Raw genomic sequence first — 23,281 nt, 5'->3', positions numbered from 1 at the left:
CATGCTAAATCAAATCAGTCTCAAATTTTGACACATTAACCATGCATCTTGTATCATCCTTACCTTCCTTTTTCCCATTTTAACACCAAACAACACAAATCAGAATTTAAGTTAATATCACCATTAAATGAATCTGAATTTTAGTATCTATTCAGTTCTTTATCTTCTGTTTACAATTTAAACAAACCAGTTAAATGTGTTCAATATTAATTATTATTTACCCTTCTAATTTAATTGTTTCCTGTGAACACTACACTATAAAACCAGAATGCAGAGTGCATCACTATGAAATAAACAGCCTACATTAAATACATGTCACCATTCAAACATTCTGAACAGATAATTACCAAAGAACACAGCACACTTACCAAAGGTATCTCTGCTGTCTTCCTTTCATTGAATTCATCCTGAAAGTGTCTCAGCCTCTCACCTCACTCCTGCTCTCACACACACCGCTGACACTCCTGTCTGTCAGTTAGAGCCACTCAGCAGGTTTACACACCTGGCTCACAAAGGTTACCTGATTTCCTGACCTGCTCAGTGCTGCTCTCCAGTGTTCAATACAAACTTTAAATAAAGGCTGACAACAGAGATAACCTGATAAGTAATAATAAAGCTTATCAACCTTTAAACACAAAGTAAATAAAAGCATATAAATATTTAAGTTTTCAGATTGTCCTTAGATTTTAACAAAACAAAGACTGATTTTAAAAAATCCCCCAGACACCAAACATTTGTTATATGGAAAATAACTTGTTTTTTGTGTGTTTTTTTCATTAAAAATATTATCATCATGTAATCAAACTGTCAATTAAAGGGTCAAAAATCCTGATAATTATTCAATATTTGATCGTTTTGATCAGGACTGAAGTTGATCAAAAGATTTATTATTACTATTTTTATAGCAGTTTTTGGAAGTGAACATTTTTGTCCTTAATGACTCAAGAGGGTAGTACATTTTAAATCTGATGCTACACAAAAACTAATAATGCATTAAAGTAAATATTTTTGACATATCCAAGACCGATTTTTTTTAAATCCCCCAGCCACCAAATATTTGTTATATGGAAAATAACTTATTTTTTTTCATAAATAGCAACAGTGATCAAGTAATGAAATTGGCATCTAAAGGGGTTAAAATCCTCAAAATGATTGAATGTTTGGTAGTTTTGAGCAGGGCTGAAGTTGTTTAAGAGAATTATGCAGAAAAAAGGAACAAAAAAAAGTAATCTGTTCTGTTTTTATAGCAGATTTTTGGAAGTGGACATTTTTGTCCTTAATGACTGAAGAGGGTAGTAAATTAAACTGATGCCTGAGGGTTTAAAGTGTGTCTTATACAGCAGATTTGATGGTAATAACAGCTTATTTCAGAGAGAGAGTACGAGGTGAGAGAGTGTGTTCTTCAGGTGTGAGCGAGAGGCACGTTATGATGCCGGGGACCGGAGCAGAATAAGCAGGAGAATGTATCAACTTGGAGAGGGAGGGGGGCACGGGGGTAAACTCCCCCACTCACTCCTTTCGCGCCGTTATCAGCCGCAACATGACACAATGTTTGCCCCACACACACACACACACACACACACACACACACACACACACACACACACACACACACACACACACACACACACACACACACACACACACACACACACACACACACACACACACACACACACACACACACACACACACACACACACACACACACACACACACACACACACACACACACTTGAGTCCCCACAGTTCGCCGAGTCGGGTGACGAGGCTTTTATAGGTTTGGTGACGTGGGGCTGTACTCCTACGTCATACTGTACTCCAAAAAAACTGTTAGAGTTTTTCAAACAGAAGGGCAGACACTATGCACATTTCTAACACAATATTTCAAATTTCAATACTTTGTACTCAAATGTCGAGATTGGGACTTGGATTGATCCATAACACTACTTAATACTCAAATACAGAGGTTTAGAGTTGAAGAAAGTGGTTTTAGGGTTTAGTTACTCTTTAACCAGAGCTGTCTCAGTGCTGCGGTTTGGTCCAAAACCTGACTGGAAGACATCCAAACAGTTGTTCAATATCAAGAAGTTATTTAACTTCTGAAACATAGCTTTGTCTATCATTTGACCTAACAGAGGAAGATTTGATATAGGCCTGTAATTATTCATTATTGTCTAGATTGTTCTTTTCTAGTAGTGGCTTGATGACTGCTGTTTTCAGGGCCTGTGGGAAGACACCTGAGAGACAAGTTTACCATTTGTAACAGATCTGGAGCCATGACTCCTCCTCCTGCTGCCAATATCAAGACAGCAGGAGGAGGACTTTAATTGTTTAATTGTCACTTGTTTTTTATTGGTGAGATCAGAACAATACAGACATTAAAGAAGGGGGTCCATTGTTTTTCTGTAATGTAGAACATTTAACCCCCATTACCACCCCCACCCCCCATTATCACACCCCCCAACCATGAAACAGACCAGCTGGACAGAGTGAACAGAGTCAGCTGATCTTCAGTCAGCAGTGTTTCTCAAACTGACAGACGACACAGAGACACTGAAGAACCACGAGACCAGAACCTAAACCCAGGATAGAGAGGTTCAGTGAATGTGGTGTTGAAGGTGTGGAGGTGGATCAGTGTGTCAGAGGAGACTCTGTAGAAGGACAGAGAGCCAGCAGGACAGTCCACATACACTGCTACTCTGTGAGAGACAGAGGAGGAGGAGGAGGAGGAGGAGGAGGAGGAGGAGGAGGAGGAGGAGGAGGAGGAAGAGGAGGAGGAGATCTTTGTTCTTATGTTATTGTGATAGACATAGTAACCTTCATCAGAGCAGTACAGACTCCAGGACTGATCATTAAATCCAAACAAACATTCATAACTGTTTCCTCTCCTTCTGATTCCTCTGTAACTCACTGATACATTAACATCTCCTCTCCACTCGACCTCCCAGTAACAGCGACCAGTCAGACCAGTCCTCCACAGCAGCTGAGGCCAGTAATCAAATCTGTCTGGATGATCAGGATATGACTGAAGCTCCTCCACACGTGTCACCTTCCTGTTGTTGTCAGACAGTTTCAGTTTTCTGCTCACTGTGTTTGTGTCCAGTTCCAGCTCACAGGCGTCTGATGGAGAGAACGAGACACAACACAGCTGCAGGTTATCATCTGTTCATTCATCAACAACTTTACTGACACTTACTGATAGGGGTGTAAAGGTACACGTACTCGGACCGGACCGTTTCGGTACAGGACTGATCCGAGTACGCGCTGAACAAAAGTGATTTAATCTGTGTTCCCACACGGACTGCAAAGCAGAAGCACACCTCAGGGTGGAGGAAGGCTGCGGCTGCTGGTATGGGACACAGCTTTTAGTTAATAACTTGTAAAAGAGTTCAAACATAAACTGTGCAAACTTTGCAGATTAGTAGTTCCTCGAGTCCTGTTGGTCTGGACAGTTGCATATAACCGGGATGGAGTTCTTTTTACGGACATACTCTTAAGTTTTGTTTTCATTTTCATCGATGATCCCGCTCAAACTAAGAGCAAAAGGGGAGGGGGAGACGCGTCTGTGTGGGAGAATAACCTGCAGCAGAGACGTGCTGTCAGGGGAGGCAGGTGAGGCTCGTCATCATCAAAAGTAAAAAAACAAATAATCATTCAATCAAATAAATATTAATATTTTTCTGCTGATCTGTGTTATAAATGTTATTTCTGTACGATTCCAAAAATGTTCAATAATTTTCATGATCAAAATCTCTGAATTTGCATATTTCCTGCCGGCTCCGATGCGAGGTGAGGCAGCGACGAGTTGTGCCTCATCCCAGATTGCGCAATCCCTCACAAACTGGGTCGAGCGTATGCCTTTTGCTTTCTTACTGTTTGTCACCGATGTAATGTTTGTAGACACTTCTATTATCCGTCCTCACTTTCCATAGAATAAGTAATGTATTTCACATGTTTTTAACATATTTAGTCTAATTTGACATAAAACCGCACTGAAAAAGCATGAGGTGAGGCAGCTGCTTCACCTGAAGGGGGCGTGCGTCAGGTTGTGTGAGGCTCATAAGACCAAGAGGTTATGCTTGGTTTGATGGTTGCTCCTCTTCTATGCAGATTTTTTTATATAAAAAAGATTTTATATCTAAGCTTAAAGATTTCTTTCAATCTAAACGTGAAGTGATAAATAATGGAAGACTTTTAAAAATAAAAGAAGGTAAGGAGGACTTTTACAACAAAGTCACAGATATTTTAGTCCAGAAGGATAGGTGAATGGACTTTGTTTACAAGTAAAGGTAAGACCATGAATACACCGCAGTATATGCCTACTTTTATTTTTATTGAATGAGTATGAATTGTGGAATTGCAATGGAAAAAACATTTCTGAGGCGCTATAAATGTAACGTTCTTCCTTTGCCAAATATGCACCTTCCCTCTGTGTGTGTGTAAATAATGCTGATATGAGATATGAAACACAACCAGTAGTCAATGTGCAAGCTGCCAATTGAATGGTGAATTTAAGCTACTCTATAAATGGGTTCATATATTTGTAAATCTGACTCTGAAAAAGTCAGTGCCTCACCAGCCACGAACCTCGCCGCACGTCACTGACCTGCAGCATGATAGAATGAACACCTCCCTCCCCATTCCCACAATAATGGACAAAGAGACGTTGACAAGACGAGAGTAGTGTGCCGTTGTTGTTCAGAGGACATCGGGTACGTCACAGGCAACACGTCCAACTTATTAAAGCACTTGAAAAGGCACCACGTGAACGTAAACATCACTGCAACTAGGAAAAAACAGACAGCCTTTTGCTAATAATTCTAAACGGGCCAAAGCCATAAAAAATGCCATTGAAGTTCTTATATCGACAGAGGGAAATATTAATAGTTCTGAAACTACACTGTCCCAGATGTGATTAGGTTTATTATGTGCTCAAAGAGCATTCAAAAAAGTGTTGCCTTCATAAACTAAAAGGTGGAAGTGTAATTTAAAAGAAATATTTTTATATATAGGCTATATTAATGACTTCATTTCATTCTAAAATACTTTATTTCATTCATATCTTTTATTTATTGGAGACTCTTTTGGTTGAAGGAAGCAACATAAGTTTATTTTATGTTTTTTGTTACAATGTTTAATTTAAAATGTTATTAAAAAGTAACCTGAGCAGGTGTACAAGTCTGAACTGTCGATGCTGCACTTAGTCCAATGTGAAAAAGGGAAATTATAAATGTTCCTAATAAAGAAAAAAAAAGCGTTGCATCAGGTCCCTTTACTGTAGTGAAAATGTACCAAACCAAAGCTTCAAAACTGAGAACTGTACCGAACTGAAATGTTTGTGTACCGTTACACCCCTACTTACTGAGAGTCAATCAAACTTACAGTTCATATTCAGCACTGAATGATGTTTGACAGCACTGAAATGTAATAATCCACTTCTAATCAAGTTCAAATGGAGTTACCATGGCAGCCAGGATGAATGGAGATCCAAATCAACAAACACATGCAGTGAATAAAGTCTGACTAATCAAAGTGCAGCACAAAGAATCTATGAACCATCTGCTGTCTCCAACTGTTCTGTCCTCAGAGGTCACATTCAGCACAAACAGGAGCCTCATTTCCACTTTCACTGTCACACACAATGTGATGGCAGCAGGAGTGTGCCACGTCCCTTTGTCCTGTCTAACTACTTTTAAACTGTGTTTCTGAAGTCATGGAGACCATTTCTTTTCCATCAATCTAGGCTCTACAACATACATGTTTTTGTTTTAATGTAAATTTAACTGGACTGGATGAACAGATCGAAATCTGAAGAAACAGATGACAACTCAGTCCTTGTGAGTTTTTCTCTGCTTGTCTAAGGTGTAGGCCACCCCGTCCCGACCTCACCTGGCCACCTGGCGGCCTGCAGCTGACTTGTGTATTGTTGTTGGATGTTCCTGCTGGCCTGTACTATGGTGATCGTGGACTTTGCTGTGTGCCTTACTGTCTGCACAGCCAGAAGACGAGGAGGAGAGCTAGCTTATGTCTCTAAAGATATTCTGTTTCTATTTCATCACTGAATTCACGTCTGGATGTTGGAGACTTTGCATATTTACATGTTTATGAAAATGAACGTCAAATCAAAAATGATTTCTGCTGTTTTTAAAGTTGATGAGCTCCACGAGCTCGACTACGAGCAGCCGGCCAGCAGCCAACATCAAAATGTGAAATGTCACAAAAACTGCATGTTGTAAAATATACATTTCTGTTGGATGTGATGAATGGTGATTTTCTATTCACTGGATTATCACTTTTATTTCAGTTTACATTTTCTATTTAATATTTAAACTCTCATGAGTTTCCATCACCCTCACTTTTATCATCACTTTGTGTTACTTCCAGCTCAGTGTGTTTAATGCACATAAAAGGATGATTGGGATGTTATAAAAGTTCCGGTTGAGCGAGGACGCTGGCGTGTATGTCGCCGCTTCACGATCCATGACAAAAATGGTGTTTCTTTTGTGCTATCTATGCTTCTCCCTCCTACTTATCCTCTACTAACAGTCTGCAAACAGATCGACTTTGCTGCTGCTTTCAGTTTGTGTAAACTGACGGGTCCCCCGTCTGCCACAAAATTGGTCCTTTCCTTATCCTGGTTTGGCTCTCATTCCTGCGGTTTTCCTGACCCCGGCTGGCGCCCGGTAGCTTGCGGCTTTCAGCCTGCGGCTAGCAGCTGCTCTCCCTGCTGCGGACATGGTACTACTAACATACTCCGCTCTGCAACTCCGGAATCTTGCCTGCCACTTCTCTCCAGACAACCTTGCTTCCATTAAATCTTTTGGACTCCTGCGCCGTCCTCACTACGTGCATAGGGCTGCCCGATGCAAGTTTGTTTACACTGACCATGCTATCCCCACTGTAGTGTCTGACCGGCGCCATCATCACAACAAATCACACGTGCACAGCAGAAACCTGATACCTGTTGTTGTGTGTGTTGACAGAACCACTCCTCTCTCCCCCTCTGCTTCAGAATACACCACCGCCTCATTTATGCTGCAGAATGCTCGCTCCCTTAACAACAAAGCAAACCTATTTCACTAAATATCAAACTTTACTGACAGATCCACGTCATCACAATCATTCAAACCGATGGTTTTATTTAGGCTATAATCGCACATGTAGTGAGCCGTTTCCAATAAGTAACTTTCATTATGACAATATATAAACATAAAATAAAAATAAAAAATAAAAGTCCGTCACATAGATATTGCATCAGCGCCGTCTCGCCTTCATTATCCCGGACGGACCTCAGAGGACCGGACTTATACACTAATGTAATCACTGATGTAGAGTTAAACATTAGACTAACACAAAGACCATAGAGCCTCCAGTTTTCATTCATATATTTCAATATCTTGCATTTATCATCAATTGTGATTTTTAGTTTTAATAAAGAGTGCACAGAGACATGGCGATGTCTTCACACATTTCACCTCCTCCATACTCAGCACATCTTCATCAGCTGCATGTATTTATTCTGTAAATAATTCAAGTGTGGACATTAAGTCGGGGCATCTCTGACACGATCATTAAGCCATATATTTGATCATAATTAGTCACAGTGCAGACGGAGATGCCCACGAAAATATGTGGCCAACAATTCAAAGTTTTTGTTGGTTGATCAAACCTTTGATTAATAATATGATAGAGTGAGGGAGAATGCTGACTGACGTGTCCTCTCTGCCACTATATGAAGAAATCAGTGTTGGTCCTGTAAACATGTAAACATTGCAGATATACTCGTGCGTAATGATGAACGGTGGATGTAGAGCTGAGGCCAGAGACGCACAACCTTCTTCTGTGATCAGACAACCTGACAGACTACACACACACACACACACACACACACACACACACACACACACACACACACACACACACACACACACACACACAACATACTTAACATCCATTGGTCCATTCTTCTCTGTTTTACCAGTAACATCCCGTCATAACCATGCAGCTGAACAGAATAGACTTCATAATCTGATACTAATCAATATTTACTCTGGTGACAAATAGTGAAGGTAAGACAGAGCGTGAGATAAACACACAGACTGCTTTGACATCAGCAGTGATGTAGAAACAGTTCTGAACTGTTTCATCTGAAATAAAGATTCTTTAGTTCTTTATGTTCCAAACATTATCCATGGTTTGTTTGTTGGTGGGGAAAGAACTTCATATTTAACTTTCTTTATTCCAGTCCAGCTTCCTCAGACTAATAGACTGAGAGCTATAGAACGAGCTCAGAGCTTTACAGATTTAATGTGGTAACATACAGGAAAACTTTAAACCACCACCAAGGACAATTTAATAAATGATTCATCAAGAAAACATGATCTTAGATGAATAATGTGGATCAGCAGCACACTAACCTGAGAGTGTCCAGTCTACAGAGTGGACTCTTTAATCCAGTAGACAGCAGCGTCACTCCTAAATCAAGCAGGTTGTTGTTGCTCAGGTCCAGCTCTCTCAGACTAGAGGACTGGGAGCTGAGGACTGAGGACAGAGCTTCACAGCTTCTCTCTGAGAGGTTGCAACCACTCAGCCTGAAGAGGATATGTTTGGTAAGTTAATCAAAATATCAAATAAACTAAGTACATTTAAGTTTATTGGGTAAACTTTCACATGAATAAGTCCTTACCTGAGCGTTTCCAGTGAACAGTGTAGAGTCTTTAAACCACTACACAGCAGCTTCACTCCTGAATCCTGCAGGTTGTTGTTGCTCAGGTCCAGCTCTCTCAGACTAGAGGACTGGGAGCTGAGGACTGAGGACAGAGCTTCACAGCTTCTCTCTGAGAGGTTACAGCCACTCAGCCTGAAGAGGATTCAGAAGAACACAAATGAAAGCAATTACAAACTATAGTTGTTATTTCTGAATGAAGAGAACTACATTTGAACTCGATAGTTATGTGAGCACGTACAGAGCTTTGTTTGAAGCTTTGATCACAGGCAGCAGCCTCAGAAGAGCCTCCTCTGAAGCAGAGTATTTCTTCAGGTCAAACACGTCCAGATCTTTTTCTGATGACATTAAGATGAAGACCAGAGCTGACCACTGAGCAGCAGACAGTTTATCTGTGGAGAGACGTCCTGATCTCAGGGACTGTTGGATCTCCTCCACTAGAGAACGATCATTCAGTTCATTCAGACAGTGGAACAGATTGATGCTTTTCTCTGCAGACAGATCCTCACTGATCTTCTCCTTGATGTACTTGACTGTTTCCTGATTGGTCTTTGAGCCACTTCCTGTGTGTGTCAGCAGACCTCGTATGAGATTCTGATTGGTCTCTAGAGAAAGACCGAGGAGGAAGCGGAGGAACAAGTCCAGGTGTCCATTAGGACTCAGTAAGGCCTGGACCACAGCACTCTGATATAAATGTGTTGGGTCAGGTTTTTCTCTGAATACTTTAGACCACCAGGATGTTGTTTGATCTTCTGACATCAGATTGTCTCCAGAGTTGATGAAGGTCAGATGGACATGAAGAGCAGCCAGAAACTCCTGAACACTCAGATGGATGAAGCAGAACACCTTGTCCTGTTACAGTCCTCTCTCCTCTTTAAAGATCTGTGTGAACACTCCTGAGTACACTGAGGCTGCTCTGATATCGATGCCACACTCTGTCAGGTCTGAGTCATAGAAGATCAGGTTTCCTTTCTGCAGCTGCTCAAAAGCCAGTTTTCCCAGAGACTTAATCATCTTCCTGCTCTCTGGACTCCAGTGTGGATCTGTCTCAGCTCCTCCATCATACTTGATGTTCTTCAGTTTGGACTGAACCACCAGGAAGTGGATGTACATCTCAGTCAGGGTCTTGGGCAGCTCTCCTCCCTCTCTGGTCTTCAGCACATCCTCCAGAACTGTAGCAGTGATCCAGCAGAAGACTGGGATGTGGCACATGATGTGGAGGCTTCTGGATGTCTTGATGTGGGAGATGATTCTGCTGGCCCGATCCTCATTTCTGAATCTCTTCCTGAAGTAGTCCTCCTTCTGTGGGTCAGTGAACCCTCTGACCTCTGTCACCATGTCAACACACTCAGGAGGGATCTGATTGGCTGCTGCAGGTCTTGTAGTTATCCAGAGGTGAGCAGAGGGAAGCAGTTTCCCCCTGATGAGGTTAGTCAGCAGCACATCCACTGAGGTGGACTCTGTGACATCAGTCAGGGTCTCGTTGTTTTTAAAGTCCAGAGGAAGTCGACACTCATCCAGACCGTCAAAGATGAACACAACCTGGAACTCTTCAAACCTGCAGATTCCTGCTTCTTTGGTTTCAGGAAAGAAGTGATGAACAAGTTCCACCAAGCTGAACTTTTTCTCTTTCAGCACATTCAGCTCTCTGAAAGTGAATGGAAATGTGAAGTGTATGTCCTGGTTGTCTTTGTCTTCAGCCCAGTCCAGAGTGAACTTCTGTGTTAAGACTGTTTTCCTGATGCCAGCCACTCCCTTTGTCATCACTCTTCTGATTGGTTCATCTCTTCCAGGTGAGACTTTAAAGATGTCTCCTTGTCTGATGGTTGTTTCTGGTCTGTCTGGTTTCCTGGATGCTGTTTCAATCTGTCTGACCTCGTGTTCATCATTGACCTCTCCAGTCCCTCCCTCTGTGATGTAGAGCTCTGTGTAGATCTGGTTCAGAAGGGTTGGGTTTCCTGCTTTAGCAATCCCCTCAAACACACACTGGAACTTCTCCTTCAGGTTAGATTTGAGTTTACGCCGGCACTCTGCAGCGACTGTTCCTGAAAAAAGAAAGAACTGAAATCAATGAACAGATCCTGATATAGATCACATGACTATCTGAGTTTGGAACTTTAAACCTCTTTGTCCTTTTTCTAAAATACTAAATCTGTTAAAATGTTCTTACTGCTCTGCAGACAGTCAGCCAGCTCCTCCTGCTTCATCCTCCTCAGGAAGTGCAGAGTGATCTTCAAAAATGCCTCTTTACAGTTTCTCCCCTGCTCTTCATCCTCACTCTGACTCTCTAAGCATTCTGGGTAATCTGGACTCAGAACCCTCTGGACTCTCTTCAGCTCGTTCTTCACAAAGGTGATGATGTTCTCCTCCAGCAGCTGGAACAGAAGGAGACACTGGATATTTAATATAAACTGGTAGAACTCAACATGTGGTTCATCTGTCAGTCTGCAGGTCAGCTGGTCTAAACAGAACAATAACTTAGAATTAAATTATTGTAATGGTAGTATATTAATTAACAGTGTGTTGAACACACCATAAAGATGGAGTCCAGGTCTGTTGGATTCTGCTGGTCTGATTGATCTCTGTGAACGTTGGAGCTCTCCTGTTGAACTCTGTGACAGGACATATTACACAAGAAAACAACAGGATATATATAATGAAACTCTGAGCTAAGATATGAGTCTTTAAACAACATAGTCAGAACATTTACTTGATTTTTAATTCTCACCTTCCATCAGCAGGACGTCCATCTTTAAAGTCAATAAGACGATCATTAGAGTTGTCACTCTTCATGGACACACAGCTGGGTCCAGGAGAGTCTGGTCTCTGTTCCTGCATCCTGATACAAACAAACAAACAGCTGGTTAATGAAAGCATTTAGAACAAAGATCATTTTTAATCAGATTGTTCCAGTTTAAACTGGCAGATGGATAATCAGTAATCAGGAGGCAGAGGTGAAGTTCTCCACAGTTCTCTCTGTTTCTATTAGAACAGTATCTCACTCAGAATACAGCCAACACTGTGTCTGTCCTCAAATTCTTTAGACTGATGAAAGTAAAGTTAACAGAAGACGACTTAAACATAAACACAGCTAGGAAAGATGCTGTGGTTAGTAACTGAGATTTACAGATAGCAACATGCAGTAATATGATCTCACAGAGAGAGAGAGAGAGAGAGAGAGAGAGAGAGAGAGAGAGAGAGAGAGAGAGAGAGAGAGAGAGAGAGATAGGAGCTCAAGGTGCCAGTTCCCCCAGTAGTCTAAGCCTATAGCAGCATAACTAGGAGCTGGTCTACACCAGCTGTTGTGGCCAAATGGCAATATGATTTTTTTACAGTGAAAAAATCGTAAAGAGCCAAACATTAATGACTTTAGAATTATTTGTTTATATTATTGTTTATTCTGGCTTATTTTGGTTTTACATTTTGTTAATTGATTTAGGGGGTATCTGTGCATTATTTCTCCCTCTATGGGGCGGAGCTGCGACGTATCGGCAGTGGAATTTAAGTTGATTAAGGACACCTGGGGGGAGAGTGAGAGTGGGGAAGCGGAACAGTTTTTTGACTGCAAAGGGCCACTTAGGATATACATTATATAGCGATCTGTTTGTTTATTTTATTTTGTGAAGTTCATTTTTGCTGAGAAGTTTTCTATTAATAAATGTAGTTTATAAGTTGACTTTGGATCCGGGGCTGCCTTTTGTTTTTATTTGATAGCGTGTTAAACCCGCTCAGCAGCGGCTTACCTAATTGATTTTGTTTGAAGCCATCACATTAAGTCAAAAAACTCTGCTACGATCAAGAAGAAACACACTGTGAACAGGACAAGACGCCAGAGAGGAAACACTGGTCCGGTCGTGAGTAAACAAATAAATGATGAATGGATCGGCGTTCAACGCTTTGTATGACATGTCGGAAATGTTGGATGAGAATTAAAATACAAGAGACGATATGAACAGACTGAAGATGAGTGCAAATTAACGTGTTTATGGATGTGGGCTGTGTTTAAAGAGTTGACGAACGGCGCTGATCTAAATGCAATGCAATATAGGCTAAACATGCTCCGTAAGCAAGGGAGCATCACAAAATGACGTCTTGCTGCGCTCCGCAAAAAATAAATAAACAAAACTGTCATCATAATAACGAGTGATAAATAAAATAAAGCATGGAAATTCCCAAGACCTCTGCAGAGGCAGAAGAAATGTTAAAAGCTCTCAAAGCATCCTGTAAAGGAAAATTTGAGCCTAGGATGATTAACTTTAAATATTGTGTGAAAGAGGTTGAAATATGGAAAAAGGAACAAATTGCACAATTGAGGATTGAACCTCAGGACAGCATCTCTAATGTGTCAAGAAAATCAAGAGGATCAAAGGCTTCTTCCTCAGCATCATTGGCATGTAGGAAGGCAGCTGCTGAAAATGCTGCCCTGCTGTCCTAAAGGACAAACATGCACTGTTACTGCAAGAAGCAAAGTTGAAGACATAATTGGAGAACATGGAGCTCAACGCAGAAATTGCAGCATCAGCTGCCAAAATGAAGATTCTCCAAAACACTCAAATGGATGAAATGTACCCAGGACCTAGAGTGGAGGAAGAAACTCGATTGGATGGAATGAATGCATATCTGGATGAAAATAGACAAAGGAAAATAGACTTTATGAATCCTGAGGTCACACCGGTGGAGTTTATGAGAATGGGTGCAGTGCCTAAAACACCCCTTCAGAAAACTGTTGAAACAATGCATCATCAAAGCGATTTTCACAACCCTTCACAATCAACTAAACATTCAATGCCTTCCAGGTTACACAGTATGGATGACTCAGTCTGTAGCCATGACAATCATGATAACATTAACACAGGGCAAAGACAGAACGACATTGCTGAACTTATAATAATGCAACAAAAAATAGCCATGCTGCCGACTATGAAGATAACAATATTTAATGGTGATCCTATGGCATATAAATCTTTTATGCAGGCGTTTAAGCACCTTATTGAGGATAAAACCAATAGCAGCCAGGATAGGCTCTATTTTCTTGAGCAATACACCTCAGGCCAGCCTAAAAGTCTTGTCCGAAGCTGTCTACATATGGACGCACAAAGAGGTTTTATAAAAGCCAAACAACTATTAAAGGAGCCCTATGGGGACGAAATCAAAATATCCTGTGCTTATTTGGAAAAGGCATTGAAATGGATGCTTATTAAAGCTGATGATGAGATGAGATGAGATGAGATGAGATTCAACTTTATTGTCATTACACATATACAAGTATAGAGTAACGAAATGAGGTTTGGCATCTCACCAGAAGTGCAAATAAGCAGAAAGTGCAAGAGTCTGTGCTATGTACAGTAATTGAGTGCAAGAGTCTGTGCTATGTACAGTAATTGCAAAATTTACAGATGTAGACAAAAAAAGTGAATTATTAGGTAAATCTGGATGGCTGGATTAATGGGATGCAATAAATATAAATAAATGCTATAAATAAGTAATGCTACAAAATAAGTGTATTCTTAGGATTATAATATACAGATTAAGGTGCAGTGAGCATGCTATACTAATAATATACAGATTAAGATGCAGTGAGCATGCTATACTAATAATATACAGATTAAGATGCAGTGAGCATGCTATACTAATACTATACAGATTAAGATGCAGTGAGCATGTTATACTAGTTTACAGATAATATAAAGAATATGGACATAATATGAACATACTATAATACAATAATACAGATGGATGAGAGATGTGTGTGTGTGACCAGGAGGAGTGGTGGGGGGATGATGGGTGTGAGGTGATATGCAGGGGAAAGGGGGGTCAGCAGGGTGCGGAGAGAGAGAGGGAGAGAGAGAGAGAGAGAGACAGAGTTCAGAGTTCGGGGGGTAGAGTTCAGTAGAGAAACAGCTCTGGGGAAAAAGCTGTTCCTCAGTCTGCTGGTTCTGGTCTAGAGGCTTCTGAAGCGCCTGCCGGAGGGCAGGAGGGTAAACAGTCTGTGGGCAGGGTGGGAGGAGTCTTTAAGGATGCCATGAGCTCGCCGCAGACAGCGTTTTCTTTGGACATCCTCAATGGCAGGAAGTGGACACCTTGTGATGCGCTGGGCGGTTTTTACCACCCGCTGTAGCGCCTTACGGTCTGCGACAGAGCAGTTTCCGTACCAGACTGAGACACTGCTGGTCAGGATGCTCTCGATCACACAGCGGTAGAAGTTCATCAGTACAGCTGAAGACAGGTGGTGTCTCTTCAGTGTCCTCAGGAAAAAGAGGCGTTGATGAGCCTTCTTAACCAGACTGGAGGTGTTTGTGGACCAGGAGAGGTCCTCTGTGATGTGGGTCCCCAGGAACTTGAAGCTGGAGACACGTTCAACAGCCATCCCGTTGATGTGAATGGGGTTGTGCGTGCTTCCTCTTTCTCTCCTGAAGTCCACGATGATCTCCTTCGTCTTGCTGGTTTTGTTTCCTCTTGTATTGCAGGAAACATGCTGGTGAAATTTAGGGAGCACTGCCTTTAAGTTTGAGTGATTAAAATCACCTGCAACTATAAATGTTGTTTTGTTCACCAAAGACCGCACATTAGCGAGGAAAATGCTGGGTAACGGGAGACGGTGCGGTGTTAGCTTTAGCTTAGCCCTTGTACCTCCGCGCTTCCCCCGCCTTTGTTTACGGTCTCGACGCCGCCTGCGAGCACTTCCGCCCGGCCGGGTAGAGTGCGTAGCCTCGGGTGTTTTGGCGATCTCAGGGATGAGTCGAAGATTGTTGATTAAATCGTCAGGGAGGTGTATTCCGATATCCAAAACTTCCTGTCGGGTGTAGGATGTTAAGGCGAGGCTGTTCCGTGCGAACAGACCCGAAATTAACAATAAAATTACTGCAAAATTGCAAATCTGAGAGAGACGCTGGGCCTCGCGATGCGCTCGCGCCGCCATCTTGGTCAATATCTGATTCTGATGGAGGAGCGCTGAATGCATATGCTGTAATGCTATGCAGGATTTGCAGCACATGGAGGAGCTTGATATTCCCTCAACTTTAAGGTCGATCGCATCCAAACTTCCTTATAAATTTCGAGAAAGATGGCGAATGGCAGCCTATGAGGTTTTGCAAAGAACAAACAGGAGAGCTAGATTCCAACACCTTGTGGAATTCATGGAAAAACAAGCAAATATACTTCTGGATCCATTGTTTGGAGATATTCAAGACCACCACCTGTCAAACAAAAGGATGGTAACAAGAAACCAAACAGTGAACCTAAAAGCACATAAGAGCCAAGGCAGCAGCTTTGCTACTATATTAACAACAGACTTTCAAGGCAGTGCTTCACACCCAGGTATGGGACAGCACTGCACATTCAAACAGCTGCCAGCAGGTGGCAGTCCTGCTTCTCAATGCACTTTCTGTAAAGACAAGCATGTAGTAACAGATTGTGTAAAATTTAAAGTCCTTCCACAAAAGAAAAAGGTTGATTTCCTAAAAACAAATGGTCACTGCTTTGGATGTTTAATAAAAGGACATATGAGCAAAAACTGCAAACGAAGGCTGACATGTCAAAAGTGTAACAGGAATCACCCAACAATTGTATACACACATAGAAGGCATAGGAACAACATATCAAGAACTCAAACCTAATGCTAGCCCTACCAAAACAAAAGAAACATCCGTCAGCAGTGCTCTTGTTTCAGCAGATGAAGTAACTGGGGCCGGTAGGGACTGCGCATTAGCCATTGTGCCAGTCAGAGTAAAAGTTGATAAAGGGAATAAATTCATCTCAACTTATGCATTCCTCGATCCTGGCAGCTCTGCATCATTTTGCACAGAGCATCTGATGAAGCAGCTGAACCCTAAAGCAAGGCGAACTACGGTTGTCTTAAAAACCATGGGGCAGGAAAGGCCTGTAAAGAGTTATGAACTCACTGGATTGGAGATAGGTAACTTGGAGGGCAGCACCTACCTTAACCTACCCAAAGTGTTCACACAAAGTAAGATACCTGTCTCAAAGGAGAATATACCTACCTCTAAGGATCTCGAAAGATGGCCATATCTAAACAGAATACAACTGAATGAAATTGATGCTGATATTGATCTTCTAATAGCAGTTGATGTGCCTAAAGCAATGGAACTATGGGACATAATAAATAGCCAAGGAAATGGACCATATGCAGTCAAGGCAGTGTTTGGATGGGTGGTAAATGGGCCACTTTATTCTTGTTCTGCTGTGGAATCTGGACCCGTGGTAGCAATGGCCAATCGAATATCAGTTGGTCAACTAAAGGATCTCCTGATAAGACAATATAATCAGGACTTCCCTGAAAAGGCCTGTGAAGAGAAAAATGAAATGTCAGATGAGGACAGAAGATTCATGAAGATCGCATCAACCTCAGTTGTACAAAAAGATGGACACTTTGACCTACCTTTGCCTTTTCGCAACAAAGAGACTGTAATGCCTGACAACTATGAAATGGCAGAACAGCGCATCTTAAATCTTCTTAAGAGATTCAAAAGGGATGAAGGTTATGCAATGGAGTACAAAAGTTTCATGGATGATGTGTTCAAGAAAGGATTTGCAGAGAAAGTGCCAACGGAACAGCTAGATCGGAGAGATGGACAGGTATGGTACATACCATTCACAGTGTTTACCATAGTCAGAAAGGAAAAGTAAGAGTTGTGTTTGACTGTGCTTCATCCTACAAAGGCACATCTTTGAACAAAGAACTCTTCCAAGGTCCTGACCTGGCAAACACTCTCATTGGAGTTCTAATCAGGTTTTGCCAGGAACAAATAGCTTTAATGGCAGATATTGAGGCAATGTTCTATCAGGTAATGGTTAATGACAACCATAGGGACTTTCTCAGGTTTCTGTGGTGGCCTAGTGGAGACACCAACAAACCCTTGGAAGCCTATAGAATGAAGGTTCAACTCTTTGGCGCTGTTTCTTCGCCTAGCATTGCCAATTTTGCTCTAAAACAAACAGCAGAACACAACAACTACAAATACGAAAAGGAGGTAACTGAATCAATCCAACACAATTTCTATGTTGACGACTGCCTCAAATCAGTAGCTACAGTAGATCAAGCCATCAGGCTTATCAGAGACCTCAAAGAAGCTTGCTCTCAGGGATGCTTCTCATTGACCAAATGGGTCTGTAATAGCCGCCAAGTTCTGATGAGTATTCCTGAACATCAGAGAGCAAAGAATCTCAAGGAACTAAACCTGGACAGAGAGAAACTGCCAGTTGAAAGGGCTCTTGGGATCCAATGGAATACTGAAAGTGATTCCTTTACCTTCAAAATCGCCATCAAGAACAAAGCCCTCACAAGAAGGGATATTCTTTCCATGGTTAGCTCAATCTATGATCCGTTGGGATTCCTTGCCCCTTTCATTCTTAAGGCCAGGCAAATACTCCAAGAACTCTGCAAATTAAAATGTGGATGGGATGAAATCATCCCAGGAAAACTGACTAAGCAATGGCAGTTCTGGGTTACAGGTTTGGATCAGCTCAGCAGATTTCAAGTGGACAGGTGTATAAAACCTGTGAATTTTGGCCCAATCAGAACTACAGAACTCCATCACTTCTGTGATGCGAGCGAAATGGGTTATGGCACTGTGAATTACCTCAGGTTTACAAATGTTGCTGAACAAGTCCATGTCGTATTCATTATGGGGAAATCCAGGGTCACTCCTCTGAAACAGATTACGATCCCCAGGTTGGAGCTGACAGCGGCGACGCTTGCTGTAAAGGTGGACAGGATGTTGAAAAGAGAACTACAAGTAGAAATCAAAGACTCTATATTCTGGACAGACAGTACCTCTGTGCTAGGATATATTTATAATCATACAAAGAGATTCCACACTTTTGTTGCCAACAGACTTTCAGTGATCCATGACCTATCTCAAGAAAAGCAATGGAGACATGTGGGCTCTAAAGACAACCCAGCAGACGTGGCATCACATGGGCTGCATGTTGAACCCTTCCTAGAGTCAAGATGGCAAGTATCTGGAACTGCAAGAAACAGCTTGGCCAGAGACCCCTAAGAAATTGAGACAAATTTCTCCCGATGATCCAGAGATAAAAAAAAAAAACGAGGCATCTGTTAATAGTCTAAGCATGGTGGAGAAAAATCCAACCAGCAAGTTGATTGAGTATTACTCATCATGGAACAGACTACAAAAAGGTGTTGCTTGGATCTTAAAGTTTAGAGAACTTCTTCTTTTATTAAATCAAAGAAAAAACTGCAAAAACTGACCTAAACTCTAGCTGGACATCTGCAAAAACCCTGAAAGACAAAATGAACCTTTTAAAGATAATCTGTGAAGTACAACATCTGTCTGTAGGAGACATGAAAAATGCTGAAAGGTCAATCATTCTCTTTGAGCAAAGATGCTTTTTCTCACAGGAACTCACACTGTTGGAAAACGGAAGTAAAGTGAAAATGAGCAGCGCAATCTGTAACCTGGACCCAATGGTGGATGAAGGCATGCTGGGAGTTGGAGGGAGAATAGGCAAGTTAGCAATGCCTATAGACTTAAAGAATCCAATTATACTACCCAAAAACTCTCACATATCCAAACTACTAATGTGAAATATCCATCTGCAGACTGGGCACTCAGGTTGCCTCATGCAAACTCATCTGCAAGACGAATTATTAAGAACTGTGTCCTCTGCCGCCGCATGCAAGCGAAGGTTGGCGAGCAGAAAATGGCTGATCTTCCGGAGGACAGAGTGTCTCCAGATCTACCACCCTTTACACATGTGGGTATTGATTATTTTGGACCAATAGAGGTGAAGCGGGGCTGGTCAAATGTTAAACGCTGGGGTGTTATCTTTACTTGCCTTGTGAGTCGAGCTGTACACTTAGAAGTGGCAAACTCATTGGACACTGATTCCTGCATTTATGCTCTGCGCAGATTCATGTGTCGCAGAGGAACAGTGACAAGCACCCGCACAGACAATGGGACAAATTTTGTGGGGGCACAGAAGGAGCTTAAAGACACTCTCAGAAAATTTGATCATCACAAAGTGGAAAATACATTACTGAAGGATGGCGTAAAATGGATATTCAACCCACCATTTGGAGCCCATCACGGTGGAGTGTGGGAAAGGCTAATCAGACCTGTGAAAAAGATTCTTTACTCTGTCTTAAAGGAGCAAGTATTAGATGATGAAACTTTACAAACAGCACTATGTGAGGTCGAAGCAATAATGAACGATAGGCCGATAACAACAGTGTCAAGTGATCCTAACGACCTTGAACCCCTTACACCAAACCACCTCCTTCAACTCAAAATGAAACCAATCATGCTGCCTGGACTCTTTCAGAAGGAAGACCTGTACTCCCAGAGAAGATGGAGACAGGTACAGTACCTAGCAGATCTCTTCTGGCGGAGATGGATTAGAGAATATCTTCCAATCTTACAACAGCGAAACAAGTGGCACCACCCCAAAAGGAACCTTTGCCTGAACGACCTTGTCATCATAGTGGACAACACAGCACCGAGGAGCTCTTGGCTCCTGGGCCGTGTTGTAAAGACATTCCAGGGGTCCAAAGGGCTCGTCCGGAGCGTCTTGGTGAAAACCAAGAGCAGCATCTTACAGAGACCTATTGATAAACTCTGCCTGCTCTTGGGGGCAGTTAATTAATTAAAAGGGGGCTGGTAACCTCTGGCCCCCCGAGAAATGTATACAAACATAAACACACACACCCCCCCTGACTATTATGGACTATTGAATGTTTGAATGTATGTTGATAATGTATGTAAAGTATTTCTAATTCCTGTCTTTTTGGCCCCATTGAATGTATGATAGGTAATTGTTTTGCTTTAGTGTAAACAATTAGGGGCCGGTATGTTGTGGCCAAATGGCCATATGAATTATTTACAGTGAAAAAATCGTGAAGAGCCAAACATTAATGACTTTGGAATTATTTGTTTATATTATTGTTTATTCTGGCTTATTTTGGTTTTACATTTTGCTAATTGATTTGGGGGGTATCTGTGCATTATTTCTCCCTCTATGGGGCGGAGCCTTGGCGTATTGGCAGTGTAATTTAAGTTGATTAAGGACACCTGGGGGGAGAGTGAGAGTGGGGAAGCGGAACAGTTTTTTGACTGCAAAGGGCCGCTTAGGATATACATTATATAGCAATCTGTTTGTTTATTTTATTTTGTGAAGTTTAGTTTTGCTGAAAAGTTTTCTATTAATAAATGTAGTTTATAAGTTGACTTTGGATCCGCGGCCTGCCTTTTGTTTTTATTTGATAGTGTGTTAAACCCGCTCAGCAGCGGCTTACCTACTTGATTTTGTTTGAAGCCATCACACCAGCGCCAGCCCTAACTATAAAATGTATAGTTACTTTTAATTCTATTCTTAAAAATACAGAGTGTGTCTCCCTCCCTCACCCCGGCTGGAAGATGATTCCAGAGGAGAGGAGTCTGAAAACTTGAGGCTCTACCTCCCATAGTACATTTAGAGACTGTAGGTACCACGAGCAAGCCTGAAAACTGAAGGCTCTACCTTCCATAGTACATTTAGAGACCGAGCAGCATTTACAACGAGCAGCAACTACTGTTAGGATACAGAACAGATCAAGATCAAGAACTTGTCCATAACAACTTCAGGAACCTCAACCTGGAACTCACTTCTGGGACAAAGTCTTCAGACTGACATCACTTCAGATGGGAATAAGTGCTGCTTGCACCATCACAGTAGTTTTTATATTGTGAGTAAGTCCAGTATATGGATCCTACAAGGTTTGTAAAAACACTCAAGAGCTTTGAAGATCTTTGTCTGCAGTCTTCATGATACATCTGCTCACCAGTGTCCTGCCAAGATCACTGGACCAAATTTTCAGTATACCACCATGACATCATCCCTGATGTACTAAACATGCCTCAGCTGGACTCAGACACCATTCACTAAAACAAGGATCAAGTGTTAAACTATGTAGTCCAGGAGAAAGTGTAGTCAGATATCAATACAATGGTCAGCTGGATCAGCAGGATGTATGGACCAGGTAGGTTAGTGAACGTGACCTGAAGCTTTCAATGCCCAACATCTCACCAGCAGAACCTCATCAGGTTCAGGATCTGGGCTGTGGACAAAGTCAGGACATCCAACATCCACCTCGTGGACCATAATCCTCTAATCACAGTTTTTAAACCATGGCTCCCATCCTTGATGGTGCATGCTTTAAAATGGACGTGCAGAAGCAGACTCTCAGTGAATGAAATCTGATATTGTGGACAGTATGTCTGTTTGTTTTGGTCATCATTGGGAGTGAGGAAGGAGAGGACTTTCATTCTACCTGAGGGAAAAACAAATATATTAATTCAATAAAAATGCTTTAATTGGGGTGCTGGTGGACTAGCGGTTAGTGTGAGTGTCCCATCTAGGGAGACTGTAGCCCTCCAAGCGGGTGGCTCAGGTTCAAATCCGACCTGTGGCTCCTTTCCTGCATGTCATTCCCCATTCTCTCTCTCCTTGATTTCTGACTCTATCTACTGTCCCGTCTCTAAATAACGGAACAAAAAGCCCAAAAATAAATCTTTCCTCAGATTTGTCTCTTTTTAAGGTTTGGCCTATTATTTTGACTTTGTCTAAGAATATTTAGCTTCTTTCTAGTAGGGCTGTTTTTGCTTTGAAGTCATAAAGTCCATCACACTGTCGATTATTTTCCACATTTTACAGCCTTCAGGCAGGTCAGGGTTCAAATACAAACACTTCAAAAGAAAAAACACAAGATAGAACCAAAGCACACAATGATCATGAAGTGGTAAGAAAACTAAATGAAGCTGATGAGGAAAATGAAGACAGGTGAGTAGAGTAGAAGGGAAGGTCTGGGCTATTGAAACCTAGAAGAGAAGGAGGTGAATTCTGAGGACCTCTGGTGGAGAAGTAGGAGAAACAGGAGAAAAGTACGAGTCCTGGGAGAGGTGAACATGGACTGAAGACTGAGAGTGATGTAAATGGCTGAGGATGAAAGAGTGAGCCTACAGAAAAGCAGAACAGAGCTTTTTGTCAATTTCAGATCTCACCTTCCATCAGCAGGACGTCCATCTTTAAAGTCAATATAGCGACTCATAGACCGGTCACTCTTCATGGACACACAGCTGGGTCCAGGAGAGTCTGGTCTCTGTTCCTGCATCCTGATACAAAAAAACAACATTATTAGTTACTGTGAGCAGCAGATGAGACAGTGATGATGATGATGATGATGATGATGATGAAGGTGAGAGATGTGAGTGTTGAGCTGTGACATGGAGAAGAGTCATGGACAGTTAGAGATCCTCACCTCAGAGCTTCATGTTCCTCACACAGAGAGGTTTTAGAGGGAGGGACTCCCTCCTCTGTGTCCTCACACTGATCCATAGCAGAGCGCCCCCTGCTGGGAGAGCTGCACTCTGAGAAGAATGATCAATAAAGAGTTATTACATCTTCATATGAAACTTTTCAGAATCTTCACAGTTAAACTTGTCCTCCATGGAGCTTGACTGGGACAAAAATAAGCAGTCCTGTATTTGGACTGGACCCTCCAATCTGTCCTGTGATCCATGAACACACCATCCTTTC

At 41.9% G+C, this 23,281-nt stretch overlaps 2 protein-coding genes across 2 annotated transcripts in view; both read right to left on the bottom strand.

Moving 5' to 3' along the window:
• LOC136181090 (NLR family CARD domain-containing protein 3-like) overlaps positions 1-23,281 on the bottom strand; it is a 412,285-nt gene that overhangs the window by 143,308 nt on the left and 245,696 nt on the right. The window contains exon 10 of the mRNA XM_065961361.1: positions 8,690-8,863. Coding sequence (XP_065817433.1) covers positions 8,690-8,863 — 174 coding nt within the window. The remainder of the gene's footprint in view (positions 1-8,689; positions 8,864-23,281) is intronic.
• Positions 1,598-3,169, bottom strand: LOC136181180 (stonustoxin subunit beta-like; the record flags this gene model as incomplete). Its single annotated transcript, XM_065961758.1, has 1 exon — positions 1,598-3,169. A coding segment is annotated over one exon (639 nt), but the record flags the coding sequence as incomplete, so codon positions are not given.

The sequence above is a fragment of the Labrus bergylta genome, chromosome 2, assembly GCF_963930695.1.
Source record: "Labrus bergylta chromosome 2, fLabBer1.1, whole genome shotgun sequence".
NCBI lineage: Eukaryota > Metazoa > Chordata > Actinopteri > Labriformes > Labridae > Labrus > Labrus bergylta.
This window is presented reverse-complemented; position numbering and strand designations above follow the sequence as displayed.